At 38.1% G+C, this 13,336-nt stretch overlaps 1 protein-coding gene across 1 annotated transcript in view; it reads right to left on the reverse strand.

Moving 5' to 3' along the window:
- LOC150090530 (proton-coupled amino acid transporter 1) overlaps positions 1 to 13,336 on the reverse strand; it is a 144,817-nt gene that overhangs the window by 14,804 nt on the left and 116,677 nt on the right. Inside the window, exon 12 of the mRNA XM_090378337.1 lies at positions 7,495 to 7,623. Within this exon, the coding sequence (XP_090234463.1) occupies positions 7,495 to 7,623 (129 nt within the window). The remainder of the gene's footprint in view (positions 1 to 7,494; positions 7,624 to 13,336) is intronic.

Below are 13,336 nucleotides of genomic sequence, written 5' to 3' on the forward strand. Positions count from 1 at the left end.
AGGTCTCCAGAACGAAGCCTCTTAACTGATTTGGGTGACCCTGCTAACCCATCTAACCCTTTCTGTATGAAGAAGGGCGACATTTTGCCAATCGGTTTTTCAGTGGTGGAATGCATGATTAGAAATCTTGGGACAGGCCCTGATGATGATGTTTCAGTTCGCTGCCTCTTTGTCGCAATAATATTATCTGCCTCTCCGTCTATGTTTTCAGATAGGGACCGGGTTGGGGCCCCTGAAGAAGTAAGTTTATCAGGATTCATGAAGTTTTTTATATGGTTCAGTGCCCGGGCTCCCCACCCACCACGGAGCCCAAAGGGACGCCCACTACCTGGCATGCAATAAATGCGCTCGGGAGTGGGACGCCAGGGCTACCCAGACACTATACCCGCACCGCCGCCAGCCTGAATCCTGTCCCTCGGACCATGAGGGTAGGGGCGTGGCATTGACACGGTTGACCCTCGCAGGTGAGCCTACTAGCCGATTGATCCTAGCCGGGCCTTCCAGGACCACCCGTCTTGTCGAAGCAGGGGCCAAAGTGGTGTATTGAAGCTGGGCCCCTCAACCACCAGGATCCCCCTTTCCGAATTTCCACGGGTCGCAGCGCACGGCAAACACGCCGGATTCCATTGATGTAAGCCTGGAACCTGGGCTGTGGGCGTTGGATCCCAGTGATGCTAGTCTGGAAGTCCAGCAGCGTCACTGGTAGGTCCCCTCACCACGTACAGGTGCCCACGTCGAGGGGTCTTCTTGAGTGCGTGGGTTATCTAGCATCTGGGGCTGGTTGATGTTGACTTGTTTTCCGGTGTTTGGAGGGTTTGGAGGTATGGGAAGTATGAGTAAATTGAGGTATTTTTATAATTTGCTTACACTCGAAGATTTAAAATTAAATGTAAATTTTGATTTATTCTAATTCATTTTATCCCAGAAGTTGAAAATGAAGATCTCCTATTTGGACATTGTGGTAACTCTCAAATTTATTAGTACAGTTTATAAAAGGAAGTAAACTGAGATTTCTATCTCTTAGATACTTTACAATGATATTTTAATGTATGTGACAAATTGGTGAAAGACAATAGGTGAAGATGACAAGCTGGTGTATCGCCAGACCAGAAATTAAGAAAATCAGGATTGAGAAACAAAGAGAAATTTTGGTTGCTTAGAAAGGAAGAATACAGAAAATTAAAAAAATATTAGAAAAGACAAAATAATAGATATATATTTTTTATCAATTTATGTCAATCCTACTCATAGTCAAGCTGAAAAGTTTGTATGCACCTATTATCTTCAGCATGACTATTCATCCATATTGTAACTTTACAATATGTGCCTATTATCTTCAGCACGACAGTCTTTCTGTCCATATTGTAATTTTACAATATGGACAGAAACACTGTCATGCTGAAGATAATAGGAACATACTCAACCAATTCTGCTGCTATTCTAGCAGCATGGATTGATTGGGGGTTGTGAAGCTATAAGAAAATTGCAGGCATATAAACCACATACCCCCAGGGGCTCACATCTGGTGAGTATGGGCTTGGCACACCCAGGGTCCTCAGCTGGATATCATCATTTTTCTCTTTCTTGGTGATTCCCTTCTACCTCTCTCTCTCTCTCTCTCTCTCTCTCTCTCTCTCTCTCTCTCTCTCTCTCTCTCTCTCTCTCAGGGTAACTCGGGAATTTTTTTATTTTTTTTTATTTTTGGCTGGTGCAGCATAAGCCTCAGGCTCCTTGCACCATGTAGCTAATACTACTACTACTAATAATAATAATAATAATGAAAGGAAAAGAAATATCATTATTACACCTAAAAATGAAGGTGGCTAGCGTGTTCTATCAAACACGAATCATACCATGATCACTAACTTTAACACGAACAGCACAGCAAGTTAAAGTTGCATTTTCGGTTTTGCTTTTTTTCATACTCTGACAGTGTTCTCCCCAGAAAATTTTGCCAGCTGGGTGGCTAGTTGTTGTTGTTTAAGGGTTTTAAGACAAAAGGGCATCAATGGCCAAGCTAGGTAGGATTATGAAGTAGTCAGGTGGGGAAGTATAATACTTCACAATATCATAAAATTTTCTGTTATCTATAAATGTGACTTAAGTGATCCAGAGCAAAAATTAATTGCATAATTTAACATTATATGCTCCTGTCGCATTGACCTTGATTGCATAGTATGTTCAAATTAATTAATATTGATCGAGATCAGTGAGCAGTACCATGCGGTACCGCAAGAATCGCTCAAATTTTAACCCGGTGGTGCGCCCATTTGATAGGTCCTGGGGAGAACACTGCACTGAATTCTCACACAGAATTCATCAATTGTCATACTCAACAAATTGTGGTAGCCACCAGTTGTCTTTCACCAAACTGTCACACACCAAAAATGTCATATTCTAATATTAATACACTGAACTGCTATGTACCAAATTCTTATACACCAAATTATTGTCCTGCATTAAGCTGATGTGGACAAAGTTGTGTGGATCCAGTAATATAAAAATAGTTTAAAAAAATTCATTTGAAACTGCCGGAACAAAATGTCCCCATACATTTCCCCTTTCTCGTGATGAAAGAGAAAGGAGTGCCCTTGACTGGCTACCATTATGTAATCTTCCATTTTTTTTTTTTTTGTTTTTTTTATTGATATTTTTTTGTTGTTGTTGTTTGGTTTTTAGGAGCATTAGCAACTAAGGCCATATTGCTCCGGGATATGCGGTGGTCATTCCCCGACCTTTCCATATCCTCCGTATTTGGTGGTGACGGGCTTGAACCCCTGTCTAATCAAGAAGCGTGTGCTACGCACTGCTGCTGCTGCTGCTCCTTCCCACCTGGCTACGGAGGCGCCTATTTTTTTATGTATTGGGATAATACATAAAAAATATCTGGTTAGAAAAAATAATTTCAATACTGAGTAAGATCCCCTTGGGCTTTAATGATATCAGTAACCCTCTGGAGGATACTTTATACAAGTTTTTGGTATGTAACGGCTGGAATCTTGTTCCTTTCATCTCATAGAACTGCAGCTAGTTCCCTGCCTAAACTAGATTATCTTGTCTGGTTCTCAATTGTTTTTTTAAAACACTGCAATGGTGTTAACAAGGGGATTTACATCTGGGCTGGAAATGGCATGGTTTACAACACTACTCTCCTTAAATCACTGTTGCACTGATCATGCTTTGTGACACGGAGTAGTCTCATTTTACACAAATATGCCCCCCTCTCCAAAAAATTGCCAAAAAACAGGAAGGTAGAATTGTTTAGAATGTCCAAATGACAGCTGCCTACATGGTTTCATTGTAGACAATGAATGGACCACATTCAAACCACATAAAACAGGCCCATACTATTACAATACCACAACCAAACATCATTCTTAGTACAATACAATCTGTATGGAAACCATTCATTTGGGCAAAATCACAGCCAGGTGCATCTATCTCAGGTACAGACCATGTAATATGTTTTATTATTACACACCACATTCTGCCACTGCTGTAATGTTCAAAGCTTCGATTCACTGTAACAAGGTAGATGATGATATGCACTGCTAGGAAGGACCACTGAACTTCACTGTTGGTGCAATACAAGCTGGATGAAACCATTCATTGCATCTACTTGAGGCTTGTTGGACTGTGTAACATGATTTATCACTCCACATCACATTCTGCCACTGCTATAATTTTCAAAGCTTTCATTCTCTGCACAAGGATAGGTGGTGATATACGCCTCTGGGAGGCAGCTTTGTGTTTATACATAGCTGTGTAATCATAGTAATCCAGTCTAAGATTGCACAGCTTTTCTTCAAATTTCTTCTTGAGTCAGCTCATTATGAGTGCCTTTGCAATTCCTCTCACTATCTGTTTTAACTGTTGGCATGTTCTGAGGATCAATAACATTAGTCCATCTGGCTTGGGATGAATGGATGCATTATATTCTGTGCTCCACTGGGGTATTATATTTCCAAAAGTTTGTTTTGGTTCTCTTACTCTTTGTATTATCTGTTGAATAGACATTTGGCTGTCACACCTCTTATACCTATGGAATGAAAAACTCTGTCACGCGGTCAGGCCACACCTAGAGTACTGTATACAGGTCTGGAGGCCTCATTTCAAGAAGGATGTAGAGCTGCTGGAACGAGTACAGAGAAGGGCAACAAGATTAGTGAATGGAACAAAGGGGTGCTCTTACGAAGAAAGGCTTAAGTTTTGCAAATTACAGTGTCTGGAGACTAGGCACCAGCGAGGTGATCTGATAGAGGTGTATAAAGCCTTGAATGGTTTGAGCATGCTCAATGCTGATGGGATTCTTCCTCTAGCTCAGAATAATCACCTGAGAGGGCATAAATTCAAATTGAGGAAAGACAGATGTGGGATAGACGTGCGGAAATTTGCCTTTAGCCAGCGGGTAGTTGGTCGGTGGAACAGACTTCCATCCCTTGTCGTGGAGGTTGATAGCCTAAATAAGTTTAAGGCTCAGCTGGACAGGTATTTTGAACGAACAGAGGGGTGAAGTGGAAGTGGTTTTTTTTTTTTTTTTTTTTTTTGGCTGATGCTGCATAAGCTTGCTTTCTTGCATCAAATGCCTCTACTAATGCTAAAATGCTAATGCTAAATTTGCAAAGTTGTGTGGCAAATAATCACACTACCCACACTGACTGGTTATGCAAAGTTATGCGGTATCACAGAGTAGTTAATGCAGATGTGTGGGAAACCACATGAAACACCTAACAAAACACTATGTTCACAAACAATTACACCTCTTGTGAAGGGCATGCTCTATATACCTGTCACACACACAAAGTGATCAACAGTTTCTGTGCTGTGGTGCACTGAAATCAAGTGGGAAACACATAAAACTGTTATGTTGAAAGAGCTGGGTAAAGTAAACAAAGAAACTTGTTCTCCCACATATGGAGAGACAAGAATCAGAGGACACAAATATAAAATTTCAGGGTATAACAGAAGACCCAGATCTAATAAAGTTCACCTATTGGCAGGGGCAGTAATCTGGCTAAGTTCAAAGCAGAATTCTATGTTCACCTTATGGGAATAGTATGAATGTTCAAAGGTTTTTTTTTTTTTTTTTGCTGATGCCTAAAAGGTTCACTTCTCTGCATCATCTGGTCTTACTAATACCAACTGTGGCATTCATTCTCAAAATGTTAACTGCCACATACCAAAGCTAATAACATCACTTTCGGTTTACCCAATCATGGGAACTGAAGTTTTAACATTTTTAAAATGCATCAAATATGGTGAATATACATTATGTACCCTCACATATATATATATGAACCCTCACTTTTCATTCTTAATAATCATTAACCCTTTCATGAGTATCTCATTTATCTATGTTTTCACGCATGGGCTCTGGGGAGTACAATGTGTGGCAAAGGTAAAGAAAGCTTGCATGAGAAGCATGCAAAAGTTCGATGAAATTTACCAGTAAAAGTACTTTGCCGTAACAGTATTTGTATTGTTGCTCGCTCGGTAAACAGGCGGTGGGTGTTATTGGTAAGGAGTAGAAATTGAATCCCATGGGAGATTGAAACTTCCCAAAGTGGAGGGGATAACCTGACCTTTTTTTCTTTAGAATCACTGGTGGACTAGTGGATAAATTGTTCATTAATTAAAAAAAAAAAAAGGGAAAGGAAGCCCACACGAGAAGCGCAACAAACTTCAAAAAAGTTTACCGGTTCTGGCATCGTAAAAAATGTTCGTAACTACGTTACGAACATTTTTTACGATGCCAGAACTTCCAATGTGATTCTGTTTGTGATTCAGTTAGTTAATTCAATTAGTGATTCTAAAGAAAAAAGGTCAGGTTACCCCCGCCACTTCGGGAGGGTTTCAAGCTCCCATGGGATTCAACTTCTACTCCAGACCGATAACATCCGCCATCTGTTTACTGAGCAAGCAACAATACAAATGCTGTTACGGCAAAGTACTTTTACGGGTAAATTTCATCAAACTTTTGCATGCTTCTTGTGCAGGCTTTCTTTACCTTAGCCCAATATGCAGTTCCAAGGTTTGAAGGCCACTTCAAACAATGTGTCTGTTAATATATAAATTGTTTTGAAAGTTTTCCAGTACATGTTGCTGTCTCTTATCCTGTTGATAGGTTTCAGGCAAATAAGTAACTTACATCATGTTGCAAAATTGCAACATGGTGTAACTTGCTTATGTGCCTTATTGTATATTAAGCTTGTAGAAGCATGAGTATTCATGGGCCAATCTGCATGAGGTGTGGGATGAAAAACTGGAAATAACTAACGGGGAATCCTATTCTCTCTGCTGAGATCAGCTGACTACAGCACTAACTGAAGAGGTCTTTAGAAATTCCTACGGTCTACAACAGAACTTGAATCCAGACCTCTCCAAATGAATAATAAGTGATAAAGTCATTATACTGTCATGGAAGGAGTCTTATCTTGTATTCCCAACTAATTGTGTACGCAGTTTATAATAGATGGCAACATAAAAATAGCTTTGAAAATTCAAGGAAGAGAATCCTGTTCGGCTCAGCTGTCTGATTTGAGCTTACAAAACCAAAACCGAGTAGGTTCTTTGGAATTCAGATTCAGAAGCAGGGCTAATCAGCAGTAGGGAGCCATTAGAAACATTCGACCTGTGCCTCAAGCTCAAAAAGGTAACCTGAAATAGTTTCTAAACTGTTTTTGATTTTGATTCAGTGAGTAATGCACTAGCATAGCAAAGGCTAAAGAGCAAGTGTTAATTGAAAAAATTTTTTTTAATTATGTTTCACTTTTTTGTGCTCTACTTGTTTTCATCAAAAGTTGGAAGTGGCTAGGCCCTTTCTGTACCTCTGAGACAGCTTTTACAGAAGTTGATAAACCAAACAAAGTAATACATAAATAGATACACAGAATATAATAAAAAAAATTAATTTTTTTTTACATTTTTTTTTAAATTCTAATTTGACCTTTGATTACAATTTCTTTCTAATGTCAAGCAATCATGTTATAATAAGAACAAATTAACATTTAAAAGTATTTATGTATAGTCATTTTTGCATAACTTAAATTCCACAAAAAAAAAAAAACACTCAACAGAACCGCTTTTGGAAGACTCACTACCTAAAGAGCACTAACACATTTTGAAAACTCAAGAAAAGGGAAAGGGTTACAGATGTAAACAAGAGAGAGTAAAAATGGGATACAAAAACTAAGAGGACAAAAATGCAAAATACCAGGAAAAACTAACAGACTGGACTTCATGAAGTTTGGTCAGTGACATCAACTACTGGAATAAACTTTCTCCCAGAGTGGTTTGAGGTTGAGAGGCTGATGGAATTTAAGGGGACAGCTGGATTGGTATCTTCTGGAAATGAGAAAAGCGTGATAAGACTGGATATAGGTTGTACAGATAAGATTTCTAACTGGGATGGCTTCTTTCATCTTTTACACTTTACTAATATTAATTAAAAGATAGGCAAGATTTTAATGTTCAAACACATAAAAAATTACTTACTTATATCAGTACCCCAGCAAGTTAAAATCTGTATTAATGGAGGAAAAATAAGAGCTAAAGAGCTACTAGCCAGTGCTCCTACAAGGGAAATGATGGAATCCAAATCAGGAATAGCAATAGCTAAAACAACTGCAAAAAAAAAAAAATAAATAATAAATAAATAAATAACAAAGTAATAAGCCTGTAAAAACCTTGATACATGTATAAAATAAAATAATGTCATTAGTACTATTGTTAACAAATGCTAAATTAGCCAAAATATTAAAAACAAGAATACAGTTGCAGAATAAATGCAACAAATATGTTGGCTTTTCATTTCTTAATATCTGTTTTCTTTTTATTCTGTCATGGGAAACTAAGATTGATGTATATAAAATGCAACCTCAAAACATTTTCTAAAGCTCTGCTACTAAATAAAGCAGCATGGCTTTTATCTCTGTACTCTTATAAAGTACCTTACACTGTTAATGTTAGTTTTATAATCATCTTATCTTTCAAATAAATGTATCTGGTCGGGTGGGCACTAATTCAAAAATGACAAAATGCCCCACCTCTCTATTTTCAAAATAATGCACAATTATTCCTGTAGAAAGATACATACACACTTCTAGCTATTTCACATTTACTGCCTTATCTCAGAAAACATCACAATGATGCATTATAGCATTGCTGGTCTCACTTCTCAATTAGATCAAAGGTGCCCCCGAGCTACACCTTCATTCCAGTGAGACCAAAGAGATAGATACCTAATGATAGCAGGTCTGGACTTCGTATATTTTACTATTTCTGTTCACAAAGAAAAACCATCTATATATCCTGTAATACACTGTCATACAGAATAACTGACTTCTCCTGAAGATTTAGAATTTTATCTTAAGAAATCATGCAGGTGGTTAGGTATTACCACTCATTAAATGATCAAATATCAGACATCACTTTGGATTCAGCTATCACACAGTGAATCCAGGATGGGAAGCCCATGTAATAAATTGAGTTCTATGTAGATGAACAATGCTATGAGGAAAATTGCATATGGATGATCTCTCCCCCCCCCTCCATGTAGACCAAATTACGGTCAGGTCAATAACTGATAATGTTTACATAATTTATTTTCACACTTTTTTTCTTTTTTTTCTTTTTTTTTTTTTTTCTCATATCAAGCAACTCTTCTTGAATTTGGCATTCAAATAAAGCAATGAGATATTTTTAGAATAAGTCAAAAAGGCTTCTAGTCACTGTTCTGCTATCATAAGTAGAAAGATTTCCTTAATGCATGTAACTTACCTCTGATATCAGCATACTTCAATTATCATTATGGAAAGAAGTTAATTTGTTTTTTTAAAAAAAAAATACTGTATATATATATATCTATATATATCTTTCCATAATGATAATTTAACTATGGATATATCAGAGATGAGTTACATTAAGGAAGCCTTGCTAATTATTTTATTTATAAAGAAATGCAACTAATATTTTTCCATATGTGACCAATATATTTTAACTTTAAGAGCTATTTATTCATTCACTAAACTACGCATCAACATCCAAGAAAAGAGCTGTCATTATTGAACTCCAACAAAGCCCTACCCATGTACACTATTTATTAATATTTAACAGCAGTAAAAACCCGCTATTCGCGGGGGTTACGTTCCTGAGAAATGTCGCGAATACCGAAAATGCGAATACTGAGTTATGGCTCCCATAGTAATAAAGGGGTTCCGTTCCAAAGTATGAAATATATAAGAAAAACTAGTCTAAATTTTGTCTATGTATGTATTATATGTACCTTCATAATATGACTATGTACATAGACAGTACATAGTGAAATGCAAGCATATGGCATCGAAATGAAAATAAGACACAATTTAATATTAAATGTAATATTTATTAGAAATTTCAAAGAAATCTTTCAAACCAGCGTCTTTGCTAGCTAAAAAACTTATCCCGCCAGTGCTATCACCAGTTTCGATAAAGTGTTGATAAAGGAGTTTTGCATTTTCACGAATGATGAGTGAACTTAACGGAATTTTATGTTGAATTCGGTCTTCTATCCACAGATTTAAAGCCTTTTCCATTTTTTCTAATTTAACATCACAAGTTACAGAGAAAATTTTTGAAGCAAATAGCGCGTTTTCGTGGACACAACGGCGGATTTTTTCTTCCGATTTTTTGATTGATCGTACAGTTGACTCATTCATTTTATAATGTTTTGCCACCGAGGAGACGCTTTCACCATTAGAAATTTTGTCTAATAACTCAATTTTATTCGCTAATGTCATCACCTTTCATATTTTCCCATTTCTCTTGTTATTCGTAACCATATTTTTGTACGGGTTAGAAAGAACTTGTCCACAATAAAGTCACTTTCTTCCATTAACACACTCGAAAAAGTCTGTTTTACTCTGCAAAACGGTAGATTTATCACTTTTGTAAGCATATCAATTTATAAATTGATAAATTTATTCAATTTATAAGCGTATAAATTAAAAGCAAACGACGAAACCTTCCATGACAAGTGCATAACACATACTGAACAAGGATTAGCAAGAAACATCCACGCTCGCGATTTTGTCACCCTTCTGTGCCCCACCCACGGAGCACTGTTTTGACCGAGAAAGATAATTTTAGCCACGCCCATGTTTTTTTATGGCGGAAAAATATTCACGGCGCTTAAAAATTCACATTTTTTTAGGTTTCATTTTATATTAAATCGGCGAACCGCAAATACACGAAATCGCAAATACAGATACCGCGAATAGTGGGGGTTTACTGTATTATACAGGGTGTCTCAAAAATACTGGTACAAATGTTTGGGGGCGGTAGGTAACATCTAAAGGAATGTGAATCGCATAGGAACCCATAACCAGAAACGTCGCCGTAAGTCGGTACACGGCGCTGTTCACCAGTTCGCGAGAGGGAAAATTTCTGGTTTACTCATTCAAGCAGTAGTCGCCGCACAAAGAGCATGCATTGATATACGAACCGTGAGCTGGCAGACATGTACCTAGTGTATGGATTAGCAGAGGGCAATGGACGATCCGCTCAACGAATTTATGGAGAATGTTCCCAGACAGACATGTACTGGACCACTGTTTGTTTGCATGTGTGCATCAAAATTTGTGCGATTATAGGTCATTCAGAGGTAACAGGAGTAGTGCGGGCAGACCACATTCGACACGAACTCCCACCATGGAAGAAAGTGTGTTGAATGCCATCCAGAATAATCCTGCTACCAGCACACGTGCCGTTGCCTTTGCCTTAGGAGTGTCTCGTTGCAACACACAGCATGTCTGCCATGACAATTCCTTACACCCCTTTCATCTCCAAAGGGTTCAATTACTGCTCCCCCAAGATCATCCTGCACGTGTGGCTTTTGCGCAGTGGTTTCTCCAAGAAAGTGTTCAAGACTTGAATTTTTCAGCCTATGTTTTGTTCACGGATGAGGCTTATTTCACTCGGGAAGGCTTATTCAATCAGTACAATGCTCATGTGTGGGCTCACGACAACCCACACCATGTGTGCCCCCATGTGGCACAACATCGCTTTGCAATAAATGTGTGGGCAGGCACTGCCGACACATTTATTGCAAAGGGTCGACTAAGCAGTCACTGACTGCATAGTCGGCCCATACCTGTTACCATCCCGCACGAACTCCGCTAAATATCGGATCTTTCTTGAACAAGTTCTACCAGGGTTACTTGATGATATTCCAGCAAATGTGAGATGCAACATTTGGCTTCAAACATGACAGGGCGCCTGCCCATTATGGAAGGTGTGTTCGTGACCATTTGAACAGGCGTTTTGGGCGTCGATGGATTGGCTGTGGTGGACCCATTGCCTGGCCCCCACGCTCACTTGATTTATTGAGCCTTGATTTCTTTCTGTGGGGGGGGCCTCAAATCTATCATGTATGAATCACCTGTGGAGATGGAAATGGATCTCATGATGAGACTCATCTGTGCTGCTGCTACTGTCAAAGAAACTCCAGGTGTGTTCGACTGTCCCCGCCAATCCATGCTGCATCGGTGTCACATGCATCGCATCGCATCTCATCTCATGTTGGAATTTGAGCATCTGTTGTAACATCATGAAATGCATCCACCTCGTACTCCATTGTTAATATTATGTCAAATAAATGTTTGCTACTAATTGCTGTCTTGTGTCATTTCTTCTTCTTGTGTACCTCAGCTACTACTTTCCCGTGATGTTTCCGGTTATGGGTTCCTATGTGATTTACATTTCTTTAGATCAGGCCCGGGCAAACTGTGGCCCGCGGGCCGCATGCGGCTCGCCGCACATTTTTGTGCGGCCCGCGAGCTTTAATTGTATTTTCGAAAAAAAGTTTACTTATTTTACGCATTTTTTGAAAAATAAATTTGTATATGTAATATATTATAGAATTTCTCGACTTGTAAATTGTTTTATCATCTCTGTATTGTTCAAATTGAGATAGAATTTGAAATTGTGCGCGAACTGGAGCGAGCCAACGGGCGCTTTTATAACGGTATAATTTACGATTATAAACGAACCGCGCGAAACTACGGTAACAGACAACCGGTGATGAAGACAACGGCTTTGCTGCAGTGGCGGAGTAACAGGATAGGACTGCTGACCGGCCGCAGTTCCAATCTGTTTTCTCTGACGGTCATCCCGCAGTTAAGTTTTTTTGCGTTATCTTCTGTTATCGTCTTGGTGCCAGTAGCGATAAAAATAATATTTACGCCCTTTAAAAATGAATAAAAAACGAAAAATTCAACAAGAGCATCGTGTTTCAATGAAGAGTGGAACACAAAATATTTTTTTGCTAACATAAATAACGAGACTGTTTGTCTCATCTGCCGGGAGAGTGTCTCAGTGTTGAAAGGGTACAATATTAAAAGACATTTCACTACTAAACATTCCGAATATGGTGCCAATTTAACTCCAGAAGCGAGAGAGAACACTGCTGATGGATTGATTCAAAATTTATCTACACAACAAAATGTGTTTACGCGGCTAACTAAGGAACAAGAAGCTACTGTAGAGGAAAGTTTTGTTATTTCTCATATAACTGCAAAAAAGCAACGAGCCGTTTTCTGATGGAGACTATATTAAACAATGTATGACTGAAGCTTGTGAAATTATATGTCCTGACATTAAACACAAATTTGAGAATATAAGTTTATCTCGGCGAACCTTAGTAAGAAGAATTGAATGTATCGATACAAATTTGAATGAGCAATTATTATCAGTATTAGAATCCATAACGTGGTACTCGATAGCTCTCGACAAAAGTAACGACCAAAAGAATACTGCGCAGTTATTAATTTTCGTACGTGGATGTACCTCTAATTTTGAAATTATTGAAGATGGAATCTTCAATGGAATCTCTTAAACAACGGGAGCTGATATATTTGAAAAAGTTGAAAAATGCTTAACAAGATATAATTTACAATGGAACAAAATGGTAAGCGTAAAAACTGACGGAGCACCAACAGGTAAAAATGTTGGAGCGTTAAAGAAAATTCGGGATAAAATTTGCGAAAATTATCCTGATTATAATTTAATTACAATTCATTGTATTTTACATCAAGTATTATGTAAAAATGTGTTAAAAGTTGAACGTGTCACATCTTGTATTATTAAACTACTAAATTTAATACGATCGAGGGGGCCTGAAACAGACAATTCGTTCATTTTTTTCAAGATATTGAATTCGAGTTCACAGATATTCCTTATCATAGCCAAATTCGATGGCTTAGCTTAGGAAAAGTTCTTCGACGAGTATGGGATCTTAAAGATGACATCTTTCTATTTTTAAAACTGATTATGGACTTTCCCGAATTAACTGATAATAACT

The sequence above is a fragment of the Mastigoproctus giganteus genome, chromosome 1 (genome assembly GCF_048544385.1).
Source record: "Mastigoproctus giganteus isolate SK-2022 chromosome 1, ASM4854438v1, whole genome shotgun sequence".
Taxonomy (NCBI): domain Eukaryota; kingdom Metazoa; phylum Arthropoda; class Arachnida; order Uropygi; family Thelyphonidae; genus Mastigoproctus; species Mastigoproctus giganteus.